This window comes from Brassica oleracea, chromosome C5 (genome assembly GCF_000695525.1).
Source record: "Brassica oleracea var. oleracea cultivar TO1000 chromosome C5, BOL, whole genome shotgun sequence".
Classification (NCBI taxonomy): Eukaryota; Viridiplantae; Streptophyta; class Magnoliopsida; order Brassicales; family Brassicaceae; genus Brassica; species Brassica oleracea.
This window is the reverse complement of record NC_027752.1, coordinates 39,958,332-39,983,183: the sequence shown is the minus strand read 5'-3', so window position 1 is coordinate 39,983,183 and position 24,852 is coordinate 39,958,332. Positions and strand designations below refer to the sequence as shown.

General features: G+C 35.7%; 4 protein-coding genes and 1 long non-coding RNA gene across 7 annotated transcripts; 4 read left to right on the top strand and 1 right to left on the bottom strand.

The window, feature by feature from the left end:
• Positions 1-1,530: 1,530 nt before the first annotated feature.
• Positions 1,531-2,932, top strand: LOC106294921 (60S ribosomal protein L18a-2). Its single transcript, XM_013730633.1, has 4 exons — positions 1,531-1,644; positions 2,080-2,195; positions 2,277-2,340; positions 2,413-2,932. Exons 1-4 carry the CDS (start codon positions 1,630-1,632, stop codon positions 2,752-2,754), a joined length of 537 nt encoding a protein of 178 aa, XP_013586087.1. The 5' UTR covers positions 1,531-1,629; the 3' UTR covers positions 2,755-2,932.
• A 3,158-nt stretch (positions 2,933-6,090) lies between these two features.
• On the top strand, positions 6,091-8,082 carry LOC106343254 (cytochrome P450 72A13-like). Its single transcript, XM_013782416.1, has 5 exons — positions 6,091-6,403; positions 6,493-6,710; positions 6,786-7,033; positions 7,101-7,476; positions 7,553-8,082. The coding sequence occupies exons 1-5, from the start codon at positions 6,124-6,126 to the stop codon at positions 7,976-7,978; spliced, it is 1,548 nt and encodes a 515-aa protein (XP_013637870.1). The 5' UTR covers positions 6,091-6,123; the 3' UTR covers positions 7,979-8,082.
• Positions 8,083-8,390: 308 nt separating this feature from the next.
• On the top strand, positions 8,391-10,629 carry LOC106292525 (cytochrome P450 72A13). Its single transcript, XM_013728127.1, has 5 exons — positions 8,391-8,710; positions 8,783-9,000; positions 9,096-9,318; positions 9,378-9,760; positions 9,981-10,629. The coding sequence occupies exons 1-5, from the start codon at positions 8,431-8,433 to the stop codon at positions 10,416-10,418; spliced, it is 1,542 nt and encodes a 513-aa protein (XP_013583581.1). The 5' UTR covers positions 8,391-8,430; the 3' UTR covers positions 10,419-10,629.
• A 1,998-nt stretch (positions 10,630-12,627) lies between these two features.
• On the top strand, positions 12,628-14,745 carry LOC106293815 (cytochrome P450 72A15-like). Its single transcript, XM_013729455.1, has 5 exons — positions 12,628-12,892; positions 12,978-13,195; positions 13,295-13,542; positions 13,819-14,188; positions 14,320-14,745. The coding sequence occupies exons 1-5, from the start codon at positions 12,628-12,630 to the stop codon at positions 14,743-14,745; spliced, it is 1,527 nt and encodes a 508-aa protein (XP_013584909.1).
• A 5,056-nt stretch (positions 14,746-19,801) lies between these two features.
• On the bottom strand, positions 19,802-24,204 carry LOC106293784. 3 transcript variants are annotated; one of them, XR_001260632.1, is made up of 8 exons: positions 24,133-24,204; positions 23,452-23,551; positions 23,253-23,353; positions 22,993-23,147; positions 22,791-22,879; positions 22,629-22,702; positions 22,017-22,415; positions 19,802-20,165 (listed from the first exon to the last, which is right to left on the bottom strand). It is a non-coding gene; the product is annotated as an uncharacterized LOC106293784 (long non-coding RNA). The 3 variants fall into 3 exon arrangements; XR_001260633.1 differs by having other exon boundaries at positions 22,017-22,535; positions 22,629-22,697; positions 22,993-23,353; XR_001260634.1 differs by having other exon boundaries at positions 22,629-22,697; positions 22,993-23,353.
• Between the last annotated feature and the right edge of the window lie 648 nt (positions 24,205-24,852).

Genomic DNA, 24,852 nt, shown 5'->3' with positions numbered 1-24,852 from the left:
GCTGCGAAGCGTAGATGGCGAGCGAGTGCATGGCGTCGCTCCGGTAGGTCGCTCTGGCTGGAGCGACTTGAGATAGTCGCTCTTGCTGGGAGCGACCTTGGTAGGTCGCTCTGGGAAAATCGCTCCGGGATGTGGTGCACAGCGACTTCATGTAGTCACTCCGGGAATTCGCTCCAGGCAGTGCTCGTCCAAAGATCACTCTAATCACCTCCTTTGAGCTCCAAATGTACCCAAATGTCTACAGGAACTCCATGTGGTACTCCAATACCTAATAGAGACATATGTATGCAAAATGCAACCTAGACATGGCTAAATCCTAATATATATGATGTAAATGCACATGAATAAATGGATAAAACAATGTAAATATACAAGATATCAGACACACATATGGAATTAGGAAAATTTAGGTGTAATTTATTTGTTTTCATGGAATAAGAAAGATATGCGAAAGTATTATCACCAAATTGTTCTATCTATCAAATATATATGGTTGTTACACAATTCTTCAGAATTCATATACGGAAATTTAAATTGAAGACTATAAAAAACTTTGGCAACAAGGAAAAACTTGCCCAATGTTATAAAAGTAATGAAAAAGTCAATCTTTGTTCATAACATAGAGGTTCCTTATATAGGAGATTACACCGTCATAGATATATGGAAAGACTGGTTCATAACACCCAATTGTTTTTTCGAAGTTATAGAAAACATATTAAAAAATATAATGTATCATCTTAATAATGGGGATTCTTGGTAGTTAATGTTAATTAATATATCACGTTAACCTAACTATCAATCTTATATATAATATCGACTGCAAGCATTCGAAAACCATCATCTTTCTAAGTATCTATCCAGCTAATGATCTAAAGCAAGAAAATTAAAACAAAAAGTTGCAGATTTTATTTTTTTGGGAATTAACATGTTTTAAGAGTATTTAATTTATTTCGCCATAAAGAAGTTTGATAATCAGGTCAGGTTAATTTTGTATGGTCTTAATATAGGCCTATAAAGAACCACACATACAATTATTTCTAAATTATAATTCTAACCCAATTTGTAGTTGTCTTTTTTAATTTTACATTTTTCACCTTATGTAAAATTGTTTAACTCTAAAACAACTAAAATTTTGAAGCCCAAATCAATCGGTCCATCATTAATTTAGAAAGATTTTGGTCCAGGTTCCAGCTCAACGTATAGATGATTATCTAAAGGAAACGTAATTGTATACATAAAAAAGAAATTGATTTGATATAAATATTTAATTTGTCAATACTATATGTTTTTTTAATTGTATTTATATAAATTTGTTATGTCCAAAGATGCATGTCTTATCCTAGGCTGTCAATATATTATTTTCCAAAGTTGCAGATGATTTATCAGTTTTGGAATATCAAGTAATTTAACTTTTACCGCTAAAAAAATAGTTTAACCGCGGTAAAATTGTACATGTTTTAGAAAGAAAAAATTCAAGGCCCAAGTAGAAAACTAAAAGCCCACAGAACGGTCTAGGGTTTGTCGTAGAGAAGGTCACTTATAGGGACTTTTCTAATCAGCGCCTCCGTTTAGCTCACAATCTGACTCCTTTTCGGCTGATTTCGTTGGAGCTTTGATCTCTCCGTTGAAATGGTTGCTTTCCGGGTAAGTTTTATTCATTCATTCTATCGTATAGGAAGCTGAGTTACTGAGTAGTTATCGGTTTTGATCATTCCTTCATTGATCTTTGGAGAATTTTTGAGTTGTTTCGAAACACTATCTTGGATAGTTATGAACTGGGTTTTGGTCGGGAGAATGTGTTGTAGGAGAAAGTAGGAAACTTTGTCCATTTTGTTCCTCATCATACTTGTATATAATATGATGAAGCAGGCTGCAATAGTCTGTTAGAAGCTTTAGGATGACTTATGGGCTCTTAATATGATCTCTTGGAACATTTCATTTCAAGCTTTTTGAGCTATCTTCAATTCTAGATTGGTGTTGTCATTGGAGATGTGATCCAAGGTTGTGTGTTTGTAAAAGCTTATCTCTTTTAATTGCATAATGTATTGATTCAATGGCACCTTTGTTTATTTTGAGCAGTTTCACCAATACCAAGTGGTTGGGAGAGCACTTCCAACAGAGAAAGATGTGCAGCCTAAGATTTACCGTATGAAGCTTTGGGCCACTAATGAAGTTCGCGCCAAGTCCAAGTTCTGGTGAGTCATGATGCAATGATGATTATTTCCTTTTTGTTGATGCAACTTCTACTAATCGTTAATGCATTTGCTTGTGTCTAGGTACTTCCTTAGGAAACTGAAGAAGGTTAAGAAAAGCAACGGACAGATGCTTGCCATCAATGAGGTATGCTTTGCATTTGACTAATGCTAAATTGATGGGTACTTTGTATGTGACTGTGTTGTTCCACCCTTGTAGATTTTCGAGAAGAACCCCACGAAAATCAAGAACTACGGTATCTGGCTCCGTTACCAGAGCCGAACCGGGTACCACAACATGTACAAGGAGTTCCGCGACACCACGCTCAACGGTGCTGTGGAGCAGATGTACACCGAGATGGCTTCTCGCCATAGAGTGAGGTTCCCTTGCATTCAGATCATCAAGACCGCCACAGTCCCTGCAAAACTGTGCAAGAGAGAGAGCACCAAGCAGTTCCACAACTCCAAGATCAAGTTCCCTCTTGTCTTCAGGAAGGTCAGGCCACCAACCAGGAAGCTCAAGACTACATACAAGGCTTCAAAGCCCAACCTTTTCATGTAATAAAACCAAATCTTGCATGATTCTCCTTGTCCGTTTCAACTATCAGATTAGCCTTCTTGTTCCTCAGTCTGATCAAACACACCATTTGGTGTTTATCTTCTCTTGGATTTTCAAATTTTTGCATCTATGAACTTTGTCTTCTAGATATGATACATTATCAGGTGACTCGTTTGAAATTTTCAAACTTTTGCTGCTACAAAGTTTCTATTGCAGACCTAACGAAAACAGGCAACACTCTCTTCTGAGCCTGGTCTTGTTACAATGTTTCTCCAGAGTTATGTGCGTCTGTAACACACTCGCTTACCCTTTACCTGCAAAAGAGACGTACGCACGTCTTTGGGCTCGTCTTTAGGTATTTTGGACTTAAAAGAAAATCAAAAATATGGGAGAAAATGAATGACGGGCCTTAATACGAGACTTATCTTTTCGGTCTTTACGTGCCAGCTGGTATTTTTTTAGCACGGGTCGAAGTCGTCTAAGGTCTGTCTCGACATTTGGTATCCATTTCAGCCTTTTCCTCTCCCGATTCACTCTCGACGGCGACACAGTTGGAGAAAACTCTTCCGACGATTTCTCGCCGCAAACGAGATCCTCTCAAAAGATAGATTCTCTATCATTTGTTACTGACTACGAGTCACATTTTAACCGGGTGAAAGAGTTAAATGATGAGACTGAGCAGAAGCTCGCTAGGCTTGAGAAGATTTGTGGTGAATTAGGTAAAAAAAAAACTAGGTTGGGAAAAAGGGATGAATTCGTTGTAGGGGTTATGGTTTTTCAATTAGTGATCATAGCCATTGTACTCATGGTCAAGTAGCTTTATGTTGCAGCAGTGTCCTCACGTTGTTTCAGTTGTTTATGTATGGTGCAGCATTGTCAAAACTTATGTTTCTGTTGTTTAAACTTCAACTAGAATTTGTACTTCTTTGTCCCTTTTGAGTTTAGTAACCATTTTTTTTATCATGTTTCTTCAACAAGAAAACAAGCAACATTCACAAGATGAATGATTCTAAAAATATAAGTATCACGGGTGTTTCTTACATCAAAATCACAACTACAACTCCTTTAGCTATATATATGAGATATCTCTTATCATTTGAAATACACAAATCCTCCCTCTCTTTATATTTTCATTTCAAATGGCATCATCTTCTCATTATCATTACCACCAAGATAATGATGATGATATTGATCTTGATACCCCTTTTGAAGAATTTTTTAACAACTATGCTCCTATTCCGGAACCAAAAGAGCGAAAAAAATGTGTTTTTATCGACATACACCGGGAGGAAGGCCACAATCAATTGTGGAATGATTATTTTTCTGAAACTCCGACGTACTCAAGCAATTTATTCCGGCAACGGTTTCGAATGAATAAATCTTTGTTCGAATGAATAAATCATTGTTCATTCATATTGTGCATCGTCTCTCCGCAGAAGTAGAGTATTTTCATCAAACACAAGATGCACTCGGACGGTCTAGTCTATCACCTCTACAAAAATGTACCGCAGCAATTCGTCAATTGGCATATGGTGGTGGGGTTGACACGGTTGACGAATATGTCCGACTTGTCGAAACAACAGCTCGAAAATGTTTGCACGAATTTACCGCCGGAATAATCCTCCTGTTTGGCGATGAATACCTAAGGCGTCCCACACCGGAGGATCTGGCTAGATTACTCCATATCGGAGAACAACGTGGATTTCCAGGGATGATTGGAAGCATCGACTGTATGCATTGGGAGTGGAAGAATTGTTCCACCGCTTGGAAAGGAATGTATTCACGAGGAATCAAAAAACCAACAATTGTCTTGGAGGCGGTGGCTTCATATGACCTCTGGATATGGCACGCCTTTTTTGAAGCTCCAGATACTATGAACGATCTTACTATTCTTGATCGATCACCTGTTTTTGATGACATTATTAACGGAATAGCACCAGAAGTAAAGTTTAATGTCAACGGAACGGAGTACGATATGGCTTATTATCTGACAGATTGTATTTATCCGAAATGGGCGACTTTTATTCAATCTATCAGATTACCACAAGGTCCGAAGAATTCATTATTTGCTAAAACCCAAGAAGCTGTTCGAAAAGATGTTGAACGTGCCTTTGGAGTCCTGCAAGCTAGATTTGCCGTTGTCAAAAATCCATCTAAGTTATGGGATAAAGACAAAATATCAAATATTATGAGAGCTTGTATAATACTCCATAATATGATTGTCAAAGATGAACGAGCATCATTCACTCAGTATAACGCTTTTGAATTTCAAGAAAGAGAAGATGATGATTCATTTTCCGTCAATATGCCTTCACATCTCGGCAATACAATAGATCGTCGAACAAGTCTTCGGAATAGACAAACCCATCAACAATTAAAAAATGATTTGATTGAATATATATGAGCTAAATTTGGACATATTCCAAATGACATATAATTTCTAAATTTATATGAATTGAATAAAATGTTGATGTTTGTTTTGTTTTATTTATGTTGTTTGTATGATTTTCTGTTTTTTTTATAAAAAAAATGTTTGTAATATTCTATGAAATGAATAAAATGTTTGTCTATTTCATATTTTTTACAATTTAAAATGTTATATGTTTTATCCTAAACACATTAAGTCTATGTTGCTATGTACTAAAATAAATAATTTATGTAGCTAAGGACAAATTAAAGTCCCACCAATAATCATCACTTTTAACAAAGTCCCATAACAATGTTCTCACCATAACAACATTAATAAGAAATTCTAAGGACTCAATTAACTTTCATACAGGTGCTGCATGGCTGTCGTCAGCTCGTGTCGTGAGATGTTTGGTTAAGTCCTATAACGAGCGAAACCCTCGCCTTGTGTTGCTCAGACATGCGCCTAAGGAGAAAGGTTGTGCAAACCGAAGTAAGCCAAGTAGCCGAGTGATGTGCCAGACCTAGGAATTGAGTGACAGCAACTAGCTCTGCTCTCAGTAACAAGGGGTTCCTCCTTTAGGGGAGAAGCTGGGTTCCTCCGGCGCCTTTCCAAGCCCTAACTAGTCTGCGGAGAAAGACTCGGCATTCAGGTGAGCCGAACGGTGGTGTGGGATGAAGGAAGTGGGTTTAGTACGCCCTGACAAAACCGCTCCGAAACAAACAAAAAGGTGCGTGACGCAGTAGTCTTGTAATAATGTTGCTCTAAGCATGCATGTTCACAGTGTTTAAAAAAAAAAAAAAAAAGCATGCCTGTTCATGCTGCTTAGTGGATGTCTTTTTAAGAATAAAAAAATAGCGGTTAGATAAGAACAGATGGAAACCACTTTCACGACAAGTACAGACAAAGACCCTTTGGCGGCAAAGGATCTTCACTAGTGATAGTAGAAAGGATCTGAACTGGAGATGTCTTTTTCTGTAGTAGCAGCAGCTTTGGTGGTGGTTGCAGCAGCAGCTGCTTCCTTGTGGGCATGGCGGATCGTGAAGTATGTCTGGATAAGACCCAAGATGCTGGAGAGTCACCTGAGAAGACAGGGACTCGCCGGAACTCCTTACACGCCTCTAGTCGGAGATATAAAGAGGAATGTTGATATGATGATGGAGGCCAGATCTAAGCCGATCAAGCTAACGGATGACGTCACTCCACGTCTCCTTCCTCTTGCCTTGAAGATGTTCAACTCTCACGGTACTGCTTCTTCTTCTCTCCCTCGTCTTTCTTCTTAGATCTTGAGAGATTTTGTGGAGAGAGAGTTTAAGGTTGACTTGATTGAACAGGAAGGAGTTTCTTTATATGGATAGGACCAGTTCCAGCTATCATGATTACCAATCCAGAGCAGATCAAGGAGGTCTTCAACAAGATTTACGACTTTGAGAAAGCTGCTACGTTCCCTTTGTTCAGATTGTTAGCAGGGGGGCTTGCGAGCTATAAGGGAGATAAATGGGCTAATCACAGGAGGATCATCAACCCTGCTTTTCACCTCGAGAAGATCAAGGTTTTGTGTTTTGTCTGAATCAAGTTAAACTGTATAAGTGTGTGATACTTAGCGATCTGCTTTCTGGTTTTATAGAACATGGTCCCTGCGTTCTACCATTGTTGCAGCGAGGTTGTCTGCCAATGGGAGAGGCTAGTTCTGGATAAAGAAACGCCTTGTGAGGTCGATGTATGGCCTTGGCTTGTGAATTTGACTGCAGATGTGATCTCACATACTGCTTTTGGAAGCAGCTATAAAGAAGGGCAGAGGATATTTCAGCTCCAAGGGGAGTTAGCTGAGCTCATCGCACAAGCTTTTAAGAAATCTTACATCCCTGGACTGAGGTTACATAAACACACAAGCGTTACTTAATAAACTTAAAACTTATTGAGAATTTGTTGTGTGGTGTAGGTTTTACCCAACAAAGAGCAATAGAAGGATGAAAGCAATAGACAGAGAGATTAATACAATACTGAGAGGTATTATCAGCAAAAGAGAGAAGGCCAGAGAAGCTGGAGAGGCGGTGAACAACGATTTGTTGGGGATACTGCTTGAATCAAACTCAGAGGAGTCTCAGAGAAATGGAATGAGCGTAGAGGAGGTGATGAAAGAGTGCAAGCTGTTTTATTTCGCGGGACAAGAGACAACTTCAGTACTTTTGGTCTGGACTATGGTTTTATTGAGCCATCACCAAGACTGGCAAGTTAAGGCACGAGAGGAAGTGATGCAAACACTCGGTGGTAATAATACTAAACCAGATATACACTCTCTTAGCAACCTTAAAGTGGTAAGTAAAAACATCTTCCACCTTCTCCTGCATCCATAGTTTACTAAATTCACTTGACGTTTTTGATTTTGAGCAGATGACTATGATCTTCAATGAGGTTTTGAGGCTATATCCTCCCGTAGCTCAGCTTAAAAGAGCTGTCAACAAAGAAATGAAGCTAGGAGAGCTTACTCTTCCAGCTGGAGTTCAGGTTTATATACCAACTGCACTTGTGCATCGTGACCCTGAGCTTTGGGGAGATGATGCAGTGGAGTTTAACCCCGAGCGGTTCAGAGACGGGCTCTCAAAGGCAACGAAGAACCAGGTCTCCTTCTTCCCCTTTGGATGGGGACCGAGGATCTGCATCGGTCAGAGTTTTGCTCTGTTGGAGGCAAAGATGGCATTGGCTTTGATTCTGCAGAGATTCTCCTTTGAACTTTCTCCTTCTTATGTTCATGCGCCTCAAACAGTCATGACCACTCGTCCTCAGTTCGGAGCTCATCTTATTCTCCACAAGCTTTGATTTTCGTGTTTTCATCAAGTGTCTCTGTGTATAAAAGTCTGTAACAAAAGCAAATCTTAGAAAGACTTGTTTAGTCTCTAAGGGATATGTCTTCTTCAGTCAAAGTCTAAGGTGGTTTTCTAGTGTGGCTGCATTATTAATCTTGAAAAGTCTATAATACAAAGCTAATTTCAACTCTACCTTCCTTTGGATGTGTTTCTACAAGGAGCCAACCATAGAGAAAGAAAACTAGAATATGAGAAAAAGCATAACATAAAAAAAAAAAATATTATCTGGACTTAGAAAATCTAGAACAGTCTTTGAATTTTCCTCTGCCTCAGATATACTCGGCGCACACGCAAAATCAACGATTACTTATCTTATATATACATATCATCATCATCTGGTAACTTAATTTCAGTAAAAACACACACACACACACACATCTAACTATATCTCAAAGAAGTGCGTTTATGAGTAAGACAGATATATCAGAGGTTGCAGTTGCGACTGCGGTCGTGGTGGTAACAGTATTGATATGGAAAGGTCTGAACCTAGCTTGGTTTAGACCAAAGAAACATGAGGCTTATCTAAAGAGACAAGGTCTCTCTGGAACTCCTTTCACCTTTCTTGTCGGTGACGCTGTAAGGGAAGCTAGTATGGTGGAGCAAGCAAAGTCCAGATCTATCAGTCTATCCGACGATTACACGCCACGTGTCATGCCTATGATATTACAAACCGTTAAGGATCATGGTAAGCTAAAGGTCTGATTTGAACTCAAAACAGAGATCGTCTGTTCTTTTAATGGTTTGGTGTTTTGTGTAGGGGAGACATGTTACATGTGGATGGGACCAACAGCGAGTGTTATTGTGAAGAAACCAGAACACATCAAAGAAGTTCTAAACAGAGCTAACGATTTTCCGAAGCCGCCAGTGCACCCAGTCGTTGAGCTTTTTGCGACTGGAGTTGCGTTGTATAGTGGAGAGAAATGGTCTAAGCACAGGAAGATTATAAACCATTCTTTTCATCTAGAAAAGCTCAAGGTCTTCTTCTTCTTACATCATTTCTCATGTTTCTAACTTCTAACCTTTGTTCTTAAACTGTGTGCTGAGTTTTGCTATGTTCTTTGATTGTGTAGATTATGATACCTGCGTTCCACGAGAGCTGCATCAAGATGATAAGCAAATGGGAGAGGTTGGTGAGGGAGCAAGGATCATCAGCTGAGATTGATGTTTGGCCATACCTTGAGGATGTAACCTCAGATGCAATCTCGCGTACGGCGTTTGGTAGTAGCTATGACGAAGGTAAGAGAATCTTTGAGCTTCAAGAAGAACAAGGCCGACGACTTGTAAAAGCTCTCTGTCTTTTTTTTTTTTTTTTTTTTTTTTTTCTAGTGTTCAAAAAAAAAAAAAAAATCAAGTGTTTTTTCTCATGTTTAGGTTTCTACCGACAAGGAACAACATGAGGATGAAGCAAATAGACAGAGAAGTAAAGTCTAGGTTGGGAGAGATCATCAAGAAAAGACAGAGAGCTATGGAAGCAGGAGAGGCTCCAAAGAATGATCTGCTGGGAATACTTTTGGAATCTAACTCAGGAGATCATGGGATGAGTACCAAAGATGTGATAGAAGAGTGCAGGCTGTTTAACTTTGCTGGCCAAGAAACCACTGCTGATCTGCTTGTGTGGACTATGATTATGCTGAGCCATCACAAGAAGTGGCAAGATCAAGCTAGACAAGAGATATTACAAGTCATTGGGAAGAGCAACAAACCAAATTTTGATGCACTCTCTCGACTCAAAATAGTAAAAACACAAACCTTTTTTTTTTAATACCAAAAGGTTTTGGAAAGCCCGTAGTCTTCCAAATCCAAAACCACAATATTTAATATAGTTTCGTCTCAGTCGTCATTTTATCTTGTGACTTCTAAGCTTTGCCTAGGGTGCTTAGATCCTATGTGCTTTTCCTCTACTTTGTGTCCAAATTAAAACTTAGACTAACGTTTCCTCCGTTTTTATTAAACAGATGAGCATGATCTTGAACGAGGTGTTGAGGTTATACCCACCAGGGATTCTACTTGGTCGAACCATAGAGAAAGAAACAAAGCTAGATGAGGAGGTGACACTTCCAGGTGGTGCACAAGTGATGATTCCTACTCTTATGGTTCATCGTGATCCTGAGCTATGGGGAGAAGATGTTAATGAGTTTAAACCGGAGAGATTCGCTGATGGGATTTCAAAGGCCACGAAGAACCAAGTCTCGTTTCTACCGTTTGGATGGGGACCAAGATTCTGTCCTGGTCAGAACTTTGCTCTAATGGAAGCTAAGATGGCTCTTGTCTTGATACTGCGGAGATTCTCCTTCGAGCTGTCTCCGACGTATACTCACGCACCTCACACGGTTCTTACACTTCATCCTCAGTTTGGTGCTCCGTTGATCTTCCACACGCTCCAAGATCAGTAAACTAGGTTTCCAAGATCCTCTGTTTTCTTTTTTATCAAAATTCAAGAGCCAGCATCATATAAAACCCAAATAATAACACGGAGAAATTCACGAGAATCTACTGGTAAATTCTCATGAATTATTCGTCCACAGAGAATAGCATCTGTGGCATCTATGCATGTAATATATTCTTTAACCAAAAATAAGAAAGAAAATGTAGCTTTATTATGTACCTGCAGGGACCCTTTAAAAATGAGTGCGCATCAAATGATGCATTATGCATGTAACTTTGTTAATGCATGTACTTATACGTGGACAAGGAGGACAAGGGATCATGCTTTTCTAGATTTCCACGTACAACAGTTATAATGCATTTCGGGTTAAATAAGCGGATGTTCTTGTGGCGTCACAAATATCGATTTGGTCTAGCGCATGTGATGATGTGATCATGTTTTTTTTTTTTGACTCCAAACTCCTTCATTAGTAATAGAAAGTAAACCAAGATATCATAATGCGATGCATCCAGAAGCAGAAACTTACAAGAGAGTATGACAGAAGCTGAAGATAGGGTTTTGAAGTTCTTCGTTATAAGATGCCTCTCGAGCACTATCAAAGTGTGATTGATAGCATTTCCCCTTTTGGTTTTTCCGAAATAAGATATTTTAGGGCCAGTAACGTGGATGCATGCTAGACCGTACTTTACCATTACATCAATTAGTGTGACAAGATAGGAACACATACTTCATCAATCTCACCTTACTTGATTGAAAATCCGAGTAAACGGACAAAGACTTGTGGATAAGTGACCACCTTCTGAATAGAAAAACACATGACATATTTACTTATTTTCACTCTTGTCACCAATAAGAAGCCAATCAAGCTGGTCACGAACAGTGACATTGTCGTCCCAAAAACTTATCGAAATTAATTTTGAACAAAAAAAAACATCGAAATTAATTTACAAGAAGAAAAAAGTAAAGCCTTTCTTCAAAAAAAAAAAGAAAAAAAAATAATACTCCTGAGCAAAGCTCACCATGCAAATTGTGCCCCAGGTGTGTTACAGAGAGATATTTTAAAGAGATATTTTAAATTGTTTCAGAGAGATATTTTAAATTAGTTTTAAATGTCACACATTCACTTTATCTATCGATTATCCAAGTGCATGTTCAGAACAGAACGTTCATGAACGAAAAAAATTAGTTGACTAATATTTCCTTTTTAATATATTTCGTGAGATTTATATGAAACAAAAATTTAGTTGCGTAATAAGTACCCTCTCCGTTTTTTTAATATAAATCGTTTTATAATTGTGCACGTAGATTAAGAAATCATTAATTTTTTATATTTTCTAAAGAAAAACATCATTAATTATTTACCTCACCACAAATCAACCAATAATAAAATAGAAGGTATACATTAAATGTTTAATAAATTTTACATAGAAAACCGAAAACGTCATATAATTTGGAACATAAAATTTTCTCTAAAACGACTTATATTAAAAAAACGAAGGGAGTACGTATTTGTGAAATTCTCTTTGGTATATTGGTTTTATTGAGTCTTCGTTATTACTTCTATTATGAGGTTTGAGTTTTGAATCCAAAAAAAAAAGAATTATACAAATTAAAATAAAATGCAGATCTTCACATAGTGAAAGAATACCGTTAGACATGAATTATATAAAAGAGTTCATAGTGATGTCGGCGTTAATCCTCATAAATTATATTGAATTATTGTTATAGAATCATTTCTATGTAATGTTTTTTATAAATTGTAATAACATATTTAACCAACATTAATATATATATATATATATATATATATATATTATGTAATATTGTTATTAGTCAATATTTTCTGTTAATTTTCAATGTATTTCCTGAAATTTATTAGGAAAATACATAAATTTGCGTGAAGTATATTTCTTACTATTTCAAACACAAATTCATATATTAAGTCAACATTATCAGATTGCGTGTTTCAAGTAACAAATCAACATTATACTAGCAATTATGGCATCGTAATTAATTGTTTCCAAAGAATAAAGACTTAAGGCATGGAAGACAGATGTGGCCAGAGCTCGTGAGGCTCCTGAGTAAAGGCAAAAGTTCGACGGTTACAAGAATATAATTTTATTGACCGGAACACAAATTCTACAAGTATTAAAGACATATCACCACCACATGCATTTCTTCATCAAGATTCTCAAACTTTAAAGACAACTAAGAAAATGGAGATACTAATTTCATCGTTGGCTATAGTTGCTGTATTGTGGTGGATATGGACAACTGTGGAGTGGGTTTGGGTTAAACCTAAGATGCTTGAGAGTTTTCTGAGAAGTCAAGGTCTTGCCGGAACTCGTTACACGCCTCTTGTCGGAGATATGAGAAGGAATTTTAGCATGTTGAAGGAAGCAAGATCGAAACCTATGAAACCAACGGATGATCTCATTTCAATTGTCATGCCTTACTCCTTTCACATGCTCACCACTTACGGTATATATATGTATCTTGTTTTGGCTAATATAATTTGAATTAATTTTTTTTAATAAGTAATAATATATTTACGTGGCTGCAACAGGAAAAACTTTTTTCACATGGTTAGGACCCGTACCATCCATCACAATAATGAATCCACAACTGATCAAAGAAGTGTATAACAAAGTTCATGATTTCCCAAAGACGCACACGTTTCCTTTAGTTGCGTTGATAGCTGATGGACTCGCTAATGCTGATGGACATAAGTGGGCTAAGCACCGGAAGATCATCAACCCAGCCTTCCATTTTGAGAAGATTAAGGTTTCAGATTATCTTTTATAATATTTTCAGAGCTAACATTAAATTTTTTTTTGGCTGATGAGATGATCATGTTGCCTTGATTATGATCTTTGTGTATAGAATATGGTCCCTACGTTCCAACAAAGTTGTAGCGAGGTTGTGTTCCAGTGGGAGAAGCTAGTTCCGGAGAAAGGGACCTCCTGCGAGGTTGACGTTTGGCCATGGATTGTGAATTTGACTGGGGATGTGATCTCTCGTACAGCTTTTGGTAGCAGCTACAAAGAAGGACAAAGGATATTTATACTACAAGGGGAACTCGCAAATCTTATCATGCAAGCTCAAGGGAAGAATTACATCCCTGGATATCGGTAATAAACTTGACTTTGACTTGTCTTGGTCCAATAATAGCATGACTGGTCGCTTTCTATTACCCTTGATTAGTAATTATTTATTTTCATCATGAAATTTCTAACATACTAGATTCATCTTGGAAATGTCACTTCTGGATATAGTTAGACTATGTATATATTAACGAGTTTTTAATTCAAAATCAATAGACAATGAGGGTGATGATGGTTCATGGCATACACTATTTTACTCAAGATTTGTCAATGTAGAATTGTGATTTTTTTATTTTTGCGTAGGCATTTTCCAACAAGGAATAATAGAAGGATGAAGGCAATAGTTAGAGAAATCCAAATTATACTAAAAGGGATCATTAGCAATAGAGAAAAGGCGAGAGACGCTGGAGAAGCACCAAGTGACGACTTGTTGGGTCTACTTCTTGAATCAAATTTAGCGCAAGCTACAGGAAATGGACTTACCACCGAAGAAATTTTGGAAGAGTGTAAGTTGTTTTACTTCGCAGGACAAGAGACCACTTCAGTACTTTTGGCTTGGACAATGGTTTTATTAAGCCAGCACCAAGATTGGCAGGCTCGGGCACGGGAGGAAGTGATTCAAGTTTTTGGTGATAGAGAACCGGATATCGAAGGCATTAACCACCTCAAAGTTGTAAGTATTAAACCAAAGCAAAATGCTATTTCAAGTTGATATTATTTCTTGTAACAACATCAAAAAGTGTTACTAAAAAGTTGAAGAAGTGGTATAACATTAATGATGATTTTGTTGAATGTGTCTAACAGATGACGATGATTATTTATGAGGTTCTTAGGCTATATCCTCCACTCATCCAGATGAACCGAGCGATCCACAAAGAGATCAAACTAGGCGATTTGACATTACCAGCAGGAGTTCAAGTCAATATGCCTGTTCTGCTAATCCATCGTGACACTAAACTTTGGGGTGATGATGCAGCGGAGTTCAAGCCAGAGAGGTTCAAAGATGGGATCTCAAAGGCAACAAAGAACCATGTCTGTTTCTTGCCTTTTGGATGGGGGCCGAGGATTTGCATCGGTCAGAACTTTGCTCTTTTGGAGGCAAAAATTGCGTTGGCTTTGATTCTAAGGAGATTCTTCTTCGAGTTATCGCCCTCTTATGTGCATGCGCCTTACACAGTTATAACAATTCATCCACATTTTGGTGCTCATCTTATACTAAATAAGCTATGAACTTGTGATGATATCAAACGAATTCTTTTATAACAAGGGAAACAAGATTGCGTAGAAGAAATGAATCAAAGTCACATTCATAAAACCGTGTTTCTAGAAATCTTCTTTGATAAACAATCCATCATTTTAATGTACTTCAAAGTTTAAACTATTTATGATTGGGATAGTGTACACTTTTAAAGTTCTGATATATTAATTGAGAAGTCACTTTAAATTTTGCTTACATATCGATCATAGGTAAACTCTTACAAAATTGTTATAATTTGATTGGTCGATGATTTTTAATTTTTATTTATTTTATTTAGATCTAAAAAGAAAGGTAAGTCTCTAACCAATTAATATCTCTTGCCAAATAATTTACATAATATTACAAATAGTGATTTATGGTAACTAATTGTTTAAATTATAGAAAGCGGAATAAATTGATCATTTTTTATATTTATAAAATACATAAAATAATAAACGACAAACAGTTTATATAAATCAATATAATGATTTTATATTCTTATTTAAAAGCATTATTTTTTGTATAAATGATCATAATAACTATTAACATCTTCTAAAGTTCATATTATATGCTTTAATAAATCATTTATAAAAAAATTATAAAATTATTTATCTCCACTTATTGTATATTTTAAATTATTATAAGAGTTTGTATGTCATCTATGAGGGCTTATAAATTAATTTATAAAATTTAATTTAAAATCTCATCCTATTATCCTACTATATATTAATTGAGAAGTGACTTAAGAGACTTTTTCTTATGTGTCGATCATATATGAAATCCCAAAAAAATTGCCATAAATTGATTGGTCGATAATATTTAATATATATCAATTTTTTATATTTATAAAATAAATAAAATAATAAACGACAAACCGTTTATATAAATCAATATAATGATTTTGTATTCTTATTTAAAAGCATTATATTTTATATAAATTATCGTAATAACTATTAACATCTTCTAAAGTTCATATTATCCCTAGACCTCGTAGGCTGATGATTGCCTTGATTGGCTTACCAGTTACATACAATTACAAACTACACGAAAGTTGCGAGGTCCGAAAGTGGAGAACGCATAGCATTCTAGTGTCCATGCGGTTTTCCTCTCTCGCATAGAGCAGATTTCCAACAGCCCTTAGACACTCAAATGCCCGAACGGAACGGATTCAAACTTCTCCTAGAATCGTCATGCTTTATAAAATATATATAAAAACATTTATCAAATTATTTATCTTGTCTTATTGTATATTTTAAATTATCATAAGAGTTTGTAAGTCATCTATAAGAGCTTATAAATTAATTTATAAAATCTTTTTTAAAATCTTATCCTACTATCCTACTATATATTAGTTGAGAAGTCATTTAAGATATTTTTGTTTATGTGTCGATCATTTATGAAATCTTAAGAAATTGTTACAAATTGATTGTTCGATAATTTTTAATTTTTATTTATTTTTATTTTAATTAGATTTAAAAGAAAAAAATAAGTCTATAAACAGTTAATATCACTTGGCAAAAATCTACATAATATTAAAAATAATTATTTATGGTAACTATTTGTTAAAACTATAGAAATAATAATAATGTTTGATCAACTTTTTTTATATTTGTAAACTACATAAAAATAAGAAACAAATTTTTTTATTAAAATTGATATAATGATTTTATATTCTTATTTAAAGCCATAAATTTGTATATAATGTATTATAATAACTATTAATGTCTAATAAAATTCATACAAGCTTTATAAATCATTTATAAAAATTATAAATACATTTACAAAATTATTTATCTTAGCTTATCATATGTTTTAAATTATGATAAAAGGTTTTAAGTCATTTATACAAGCTTATAAATTAATTTATAAAATATATTTTGAAATTTCATTTTATATTAAATGAGAAGTCATTTAATTAATTTTTTAATTGGGTGTCGATCATATACAGAATTTGAGAAATAATATTATAATTTGATTTGTTAATGATTTTAAAATGTTTTTATTTTATGAGTAAGAAAATCAGTTTTAGAACCAGTTTTATCATTATCCACACGACCGAAATATATTGCACAAACTAATTTATGGTAATTAAATATGTGATTTATATAATATATATAATGCTTCATAAAATAACTTTTAGGAATCAAGTATTTCTAAACTATATAAAATATTTCAAAAGTTTTACTATTATATACCTTCAAAACTTAAGTAATTTTATTAAAACTGAATCATGAATATTATATAACTAATTTTAGTATAATTATCAATACAAAATCTCAAAAAGTATTCAAAATAGTCATATTTATTCTTTTTAAAAACCAATCATTCTTAAAAAAATTATAATAAATAAATAGTTACAAAACATTCAAATCCGTGAAATCGCGGGCATCCACCTAGTACTATTATAAATACATATTATATACATATATATATATATATGTATGTATGTTTGTATCTATTTTAGATTCAAATTTATATCACATAAAATCCAGTGATTTTTTTCTGTTGGAAAACTTAGTAAATTTAATTTATTATATTGGGCGATCGATATAGATTATAAATTAATTTACATTCAAAACCTAATGGAAAGGCAAAAAATGAAAGTTAAAATACATTTTAACTTTACTTTAACATAGTTAATTTTATGCATTATTTCACTTTTTCCATTTTTGCATTTTTTTTATTGAAAGAAAAACATTATCACTCCACCCACTCTTTTATTTGTTTATGATTCATATATTTTTCTATTTATACATTATCAAACACTTATAATAAACTATGGTCGCCCGCCCTACGAGCGGGATATATTTTACTTGTTATTTAAGTTATTATTTTTTGTATAATTTTTTTGGTTTGTGTTTTAGGTTTTTTATTTGTAAGAGATGTGTGATAATGATTTTTAGGTGAAGAGGAATTATATGTATTAAGATATATGTTGCTTGTTTATAATAGTTGTTTCAGTTGTAAAAATAAAAAATAGTTGTTTCTATATTAAAGAGTGTTGGTATTGATATGATGTGAGAGCATCAAATTATCTTCATTTTGTTTGCTTTTACAAAAAATTGAGTTATATTCAAGTATACTAATGGAGATTATGTTGTTTTCTATAATTTTAAATTAAATTTTGGTTTCATAAGTATTTAAATATACTTTAAATCTACAATGAACTGGTAACCCAAATATATTATGGTAGGTAAATACAATTTTTCTTTTATTTTATTCATTATGAACGAACTAAAATTTATTTGTACTCATATTATTGAATTTCCATAACTTAAAATTATATTCAAGAAAGTAAGCTAGCTACACGAATAAAGTTTAATTAAACTTTAGATATGATCAAAATAGTCTTTTATCTTGTTCATTCAAATTTTTATGTAAAAATTAATTTAATTTACAACTGATTTTTATTTTATTTTAATTATCTTTGGAATAATTGAATTATCTTCTCCAATCTTTAAAAACAAACAGAAATATAAATCATTTTTTTTTGTTTAGTGATAAAATAGATTTATCGATCTAACTACATTTACAGTTTTGCAATCTTGGTCTGAACAAGAAAATAATTTTAAGCTATATTGTTGCGCACAAAATAGTTAAGTAAGATGGTTTTGATCGAAACTTTGCAGAATTAAGAGAAAAATAAGATTGGTGAACATTTTTTTTTTAAAATTGATGACCGATTTAAAGTGGATATTTCTCAAATCAAAAAAAATCGGTGATCAATCAAAAGTATTAAAAATTACAGAGAAATAAATCTTAGTAAATGATAAATGATAATCCTAATATTTCAAGTTATATATGATGAAACTTCATTGTTTACGATTATATACATAATATTATGGAGCAACCACTAAAAACATATAAGGGATACTGAGCATGTACAAAGTGAAAATTGTCAAACAAAGTAAAGAAGCTAGATTGTTCAGAGACAGCAAGAAGATTGTTCAAAGAAGAAGAAGATTGTTCAAAGAAGCTAGATATAATGATATGGTGTGTTTTAAGTGGAACCATGGGTGATGGCTAGACAACACTTTGTATGCATGCAGTTTAGCAATGAAAATATGAATGTCAGAAAGGGTCGGTTGTAAACTATTTTTACAGTCGATATACAATCATTTTTCTAAGAAGTACTCGCCTTGATGGAGTTTTTAATGTGTTTTTGCAGTAAATAATTGTTTCTGAACTTGCCTTGATTATTCCCCAAAGTTGTGTTATGGGAAACATTATTTGTTCTAATAACTGAATGAAAATTTTGGTTCTACCACACTGAACATCGCATTTGTAATACATGTACCCTTTATTGTACCGTTTCTGATCGCCTTTCCTCATTTTCTGTAAGTGTAAGAATTGTTAGTAGACACACATCAGTGGTTAATGATTTTTTCATACAAATGATGAATAAATGTATTGCGCAGTGCACCTTGTCGTATTATTGGCAAGCATGACCGAGACATGGAGTTTTTCAGAGACTGTCTTTCTCATTTGTGTATTAGTAGTTGAGAAAATGGGAGGGCGAGGAGTTAGCCTTTTCCAGTAGGTATTTGCTTAACCATCTCTTGAGAAAGGAGAGACTTTGTGCTTTGCCAGCGTTGGATATGGTTGCTGGGAACGTGTACATATAATTCGAAGTAGGCTCAGAGCTGTGGTATTTGTTCAGTTAACCAGATTGAGTGTTTATTAGGTTTCAGAATAACGTCAGTTTTCTTTCAATGAATGACATTAAAGCGTTCATTTGGTAATCAAACTGTGTAGAAAGTTTATGACGGTGGAATGGCTTCGAAAGAGACGCAGTTTTGTATATATTATTATCTAATTTATTCTATTTGTGATTTGTATAAATATATTTTCATATCATTATTTCTCGTAGTTAACTTTTTTGCAATTTTTTGAAGAAATAACATATCCTTTCTGGTAGCAGACTGAGCTGACTGTAGGAGGTTGCAGCAGTTTTCATTGGGTAAGAAACTTAGGTTTTTTGGTTAGTAAAATAACCAAATTTAGAAAACGGTGGTGGAATAAAGTGAAGCAAGATTTTATTGTTTGATTCATTTGCACACATAATATATGAAATCAAGGATTGCAAGTATAGAATAGTATTTAAATCTTTCTAACTTGGTAGGTTAAGTCTTGCGAGCCTTTTTGAGCAAGCACTCAAATGCTAGAACGAGTGGCTCCTCAACAGTCCTCCCACCGCAAGCAGGCTCAACATGTGCAGTAATTGTCTCCTCCAATGGATGTGCTTGTTGCAGCGGATCATAATGACTTGCAGTTGGGTTTTCGTTTCAAGATATCTTGATTCTGTCAGAACCCTTGCAAGATACACATGAGTTGTTCATAACTTGAGGAAAAATCTTTTCATCAAGCATGAGCACACTCATAAGATCCCTTTTTTCTTCATAATATGTGCCTTCTAGAACAAACAGCAAGAGACACATCAAAAGAAGTTTGCGGCTTTGGCAATGTATTTATGTAGATTTTAAATAACACATATTTGATGTTACCATTTCCCACAAGGTCCACAACAAATCAAATGTTCCAACAAAACAGATAAGTGTATTTGTTAGACAATGTACTGAGAAATATACACATCGAGAGAGAGAGAGAGAGAGAGAGAGAGAGAGAGATGAAGGTTGCCTTTTCTAGCATTGACAAAGAATCAAACAACTTCTGTTGACTCCTAAATTTATAAAGAGATTTATAAGACTTGATAAAAATTAATTTTGTATACTATCACAAAGTTCTGAATCCCAACAGAGCATAAACAATTAGATTGACTGCTTTGCATAGAAAGTAATAGTTTGACCTTTAATAAGCTAAGTATAAGTAATGGGTGTCAAAATATTCATTTAGATACAAAATAGATACAATAATTACACATTTCTCTCTCGGGCCCGACAATCGAGGAGCCGACAGTTATCATCTTTCTCGACGCCGGCGAGGCCTCTGGCCGCTGGCGTCGGGTCCTCTGCTCTGCCTCCTGTTACTCATCGTCTTTAGCTCGCTTACCACCGTGTTCTACTCATTTCCGCCACTTGTGTCTTCGTTTCGGAGTCTGGGACACCGGATCCGTAACCTTCTGGGGGTTTCCCCTCTCCATCATGCAGGTCAGCTTCAGTCACCCCCAAACCTCTAGATCTAAGCCTCTTCGACTGTGTCGTCCGCCATATCCGCCGTCTCTACCACATCTAGTGCTCGGTCGCAGTATTCTATACCCTTGTGTATGTGGGGTTCAACTGTTTTCCAAGGTTTTGGTATCGATATCGTGCTACCTGAGAAGGACGAGCCCCTCACGAACCTCTCCCACCAGATCCAGCTCGACAAACGCAAGTGTTGACGGTCCTCTCCGGGATTCCGAGGAGATCCACTGTGCCGCTCTTCCGCTCTGTTTGTTTGTAATACCCATCCCCTCCGGTGGTCCAAGCTCGCAGCTCGCTGAAGCGCACCGTCCCTTAGACGGCTGTGTATCCATCGCTGCCGGAGTTCCCATCTCTATCGCATGTATCCTCTACTTTCCGTCACACAGTCGATCGTCTTGGGTTGGACCAAGGGTGATTTCTAATTTGGCCTGGACTGCTGAGTTCTATAATTGTAGCCCACAAACCAGCTACACAAAACCAGGAAATACGGTACTGCTCTTGAAGGTCCTGATTGTGCTAATTTATCTGAAAAATGTGGTTTTGATATTGGCTTGGTTGATAAGGATTTCCGGTGGAGACACCAGAACCTTAAATTTGCGTATAATGGCATATTATCTTATTAAAAAGAGTTTATCGGTGGATTCACCGAGACAGATTCCATTTCACTCTTCCTCGTCTTTTGAAGAGAGGATTTTTACACCATTCCTTCTTTCCATGGAAGAAGATGATTTCTTGGCTTCACTGCCGAGCATTGGCTTCAGCTTTACCACCGGTTTGTTATCTTGCGTAGCGGTCTGTACGGGACCAGAAGATGCAACCGAGATTACCATGTGTTGTCTCGCAGGTGAGGGTTGGCCCTCAACGTCATATCATTTGACTAAGTTTAAGCTGTCCGACTGTGTTGGATATGCTCCATCGACGCATCCAAGCCTTGTCTTGAATTCGCTGTCATCTTCCTTTGAAGACCTATCTTTCTTAATTTGGATTGTTATTGTAGTTTATGCTTTTTATCAAAGAGGATGGATAGTTCCCTCTTGTATTTGTAATCAAGAAAATTGATGAATGAAAGTAAGTTTGTGTTCAAAAAAAAAAAAGTAATGGGTGTCAAAGAAAAGAGAACTAACATGTATAGCATCAGGTCCTTTCTCAGATCCGTCAAGTATAAGTGCCTTTTCTTGTCTCATTCTCAGTCTAGCAGACTCTCTCTCTATGAAGCTTGAGGCTATGTTCTCTCCTGGGTCTATTCTTCTTATTCTTCTATGTGATTCCTCTCTGTCTCAGCAGCCCCCTTATTTAAACGCTTCACCTCTTCCTGTTTCTGTTTCTCCCTAATGCCTTTTTGGAGTAAGGCTTATTAGAAGTTTCGAAATAATTGTATGCAGCATTATCCATCTCTTTCTCCTTCAAAGCTTTCTGCTTCCTCTCCTTCTGTTTTTCAAACTCTGGTTCCAATTATGTTTCTTCTCTACATCATGCCCTTTCACAACCATCTCATCCTCCGGAGCCTCAGCTTTATCATCCTCCTGAGTCATGAAGAACATTGCACAAAATATGAAGCAACTCTCTCAGAACTCTGGTTGTGTTTTATGTCGATATGGGTTCTTAATAAATCTGTGTTTAATAAGTTCTTTGGCACTCGGTCTCTGAAAGTGTAAGACTTGTATAAGAGATCTTAGAATGTCACTGCTGGGAAATAAATAAAAAAATCATAGATTGTAGGATTGCGTTGCAAGTACCTCAACAGGGACTTTTGTAAAGGATAATGAAACAAACTCCTTCACTGGACGGGAAAAGTGCTCGTCTAACTGCACTGAAAACAAAGACCGTTAAACGTTGTAGGCGATTTCACAATCAAGAAATTGCGGTGATAGTTTTGATTGAATTTTAACATGTGCAACCTGAGGAGGATTTTCTCGAGGAATGATAAAAAGCACTCTCATAGGATGAAGGTCAGCTAGGGGAGGTTCTCCTTTTGCCATCTTGATAACTGTTATTCCAAGCGACCATAAGTCCTTTTAAGTGCAATCATCAAAAGAATCAACTCTCAATCTCATCTATTCTTCTAAATGAAAAAAAGTCCAAACATATAGCAAGACTTACCCAATAGAAAACAGCTAGTGAGATCAGAGATGGAGGATCTCGATGCACCAATACAAATGATGAACCACAATCATTACGTCATATGGGTTCTGCAGTTCTTAAAAGCTTCAACTACTATCTCACTATCCGTACTTTTCGGGATGGACTAGCATCGTCTAACAAAGCTTACAAACTCAATATAAGTTTTTCTTGCTTACGAGTATCCAATAACTAATAAGGTAAAGAGACATTCACTTCAATGAAATAATAAAACGCATTACCTTTTCCTATATTCTCGGCTGAGATAAGCCACAACTGAGCTGTGGTGAGGACGATTCAATATCCGAGCAACATCATATGACATAAATCCATGCACTATAGACTGCGTACAGTGTGATGATAAGTAGGGAATATTTAATGGTAAACGCTGCAGCAGCCTGAACCTTTAGATTGTGAAACAAACAAAAGAAGCGTTTTTACCTTTTATAAAAAGTGATTTCTTTGATTTCCCTCTATCTTCCTCATCCTTCTTTTATGGTCTATTGGGTTTCAAATCATCATATTTGTGCTTCTTCTGGACCTGCTTAAAGACAAACTGGTTAAAATTTCCGGGAAAGGTTAAAACTTGCCCATGTTTCACTGCCAATACATTCAGCTCACCATAGCACTGATTATCTATAAATACTAAAATATATCATCAAAAAAGTATTGTGATTGTTTCAAAAAAAAGAGTATTGTGAGTACGCTATTTACGTAGTGGATGATACGAAATTCCGAGACCGTTTCCTAAACGAAATTTAAGCGTTGACCAAAGTTTGATTGAGTTGGTGCCTTTACAACATACAGTTACAAACATTAAGATACCACAACCACCATGCCTCTTTCGGACACGTTGAAAAAACACCGAAGCCTCAAAAGATATAAACATTTATGATATGAAAAAGCAGAAAGGCATGAAGCAAACCTATTGCCTCCACGTACATCATTGGCTTTAAAAGCAAAATTTGTTTAGCTGTAATCACAGAGCATAAATTTGCAAACAGAAACCACTGACATAAAATAAAAAATACAAAAAGAAACCACTAAATATCAGTGAAACTTACAAATTTCGATCAAAGACCAAAACTTCACAATGGCCCACAAAATTAAAACTGTTGTTACCTTGCAATTTTATGTAGAAACAGATGCATAGAAAAATACGGGAAAGTGAATCGATGAGAGGATACATTCTTGAACTTCTTCCCAGCACTTCCTTCACCAAAAACCCGAGAGAATCTTCAATTTAAAACAATGAAGCTCTGACCTCATCACCACCATTCATTTTTGATATCTTGCATATTTCTATTATCTTATCCATTCATCCATGTGCATTTTGATCATATAGACTAGGATTTAGCCATGTTTAGGTTACATTTTGCATACATGAGTCTTTATCAGGTGTTGGAGTGCCACATGGAGTTCTTGGGGACATTTAGATGCATTTGGAGCTCAAAGGAGGTGAAATATGTGATCATTGGACGAGCAGAGCAGGGGAGCGAGGTTCTGCAGCGACGTCATGAGGTCGCTCCAAAGCACCTCACAGAGCGACCTAGCTGGAGCGACCCCGTGAAGTCGCTCGCCATATTCATCCCGTTGGAAGCCCAGAGCGACGCCCCGAGGTCGCTCGCGTCTCTATGGCGAGACGACACGAAGCGAAGCCCGGAGCGACCTCTCAGAGCGACCCACTGAGGTCGCTCCCGGAGGCCGGAGCGACTTGTCGGAGCGACATGCTGAGGTCGCTCCGCGTCTATTGTTGGGTCGGCTTCTATTTACTTAAGGGCCTTTTGGTCATTTCATTATGCACGTTTTACATTTCTAAAACCTATGTTTTAAACATCTTTT

Coding starts and splice junctions, on each gene's coding strand:
- LOC106294921 (XM_013730633.1), top strand. Junction 2,196..2,276: donor CGCGCCAAGTCCAAGTTCTG/GTGAGTCATGAT, acceptor GCTTGTGTCTAG/GTACTTCCTTAGGAAACTGA. Junction 2,341..2,412: donor AGATGCTTGCCATCAATGAG/GTATGCTTTGCA, acceptor CCACCCTTGTAG/ATTTTCGAGAAGAACCCCAC.
- LOC106343254 (XM_013782416.1), top strand. CDS start 6,124: ATGTCTTTTTCTGTAGTAGCAGCAGCTTTGGTGGTGGTTGCAGCAGCA. Junction 6,711..6,785: donor TTCACCTCGAGAAGATCAAG/GTTTTGTGTTTT, acceptor CTGGTTTTATAG/AACATGGTCCCTGCGTTCTA. Junction 7,034..7,100: donor TCTTACATCCCTGGACTGAG/GTTACATAAACA, acceptor TGTGTGGTGTAG/GTTTTACCCAACAAAGAGCA.
- LOC106292525 (XM_013728127.1), top strand. CDS start 8,431: ATGAGTAAGACAGATATATCAGAGGTTGCAGTTGCGACTGCGGTCGTG. Junction 9,001..9,095: donor TTCATCTAGAAAAGCTCAAG/GTCTTCTTCTTC, acceptor TTGATTGTGTAG/ATTATGATACCTGCGTTCCA. Junction 9,319..9,377: donor ACGACTTGTAAAAGCTCTCT/GTCTTTTTTTTT, acceptor AAAAAAATCAAG/TGTTTTTTCTCATGTTTAGG.
- LOC106293815 (XM_013729455.1), top strand. CDS start 12,628: ATGGAGATACTAATTTCATCGTTGGCTATAGTTGCTGTATTGTGGTGG. Junction 13,543..13,818: donor AATTACATCCCTGGATATCG/GTAATAAACTTG, acceptor ATTTTTGCGTAG/GCATTTTCCAACAAGGAATA. Junction 14,189..14,319: donor GCATTAACCACCTCAAAGTT/GTAAGTATTAAA, acceptor TGTGTCTAACAG/ATGACGATGATTATTTATGA.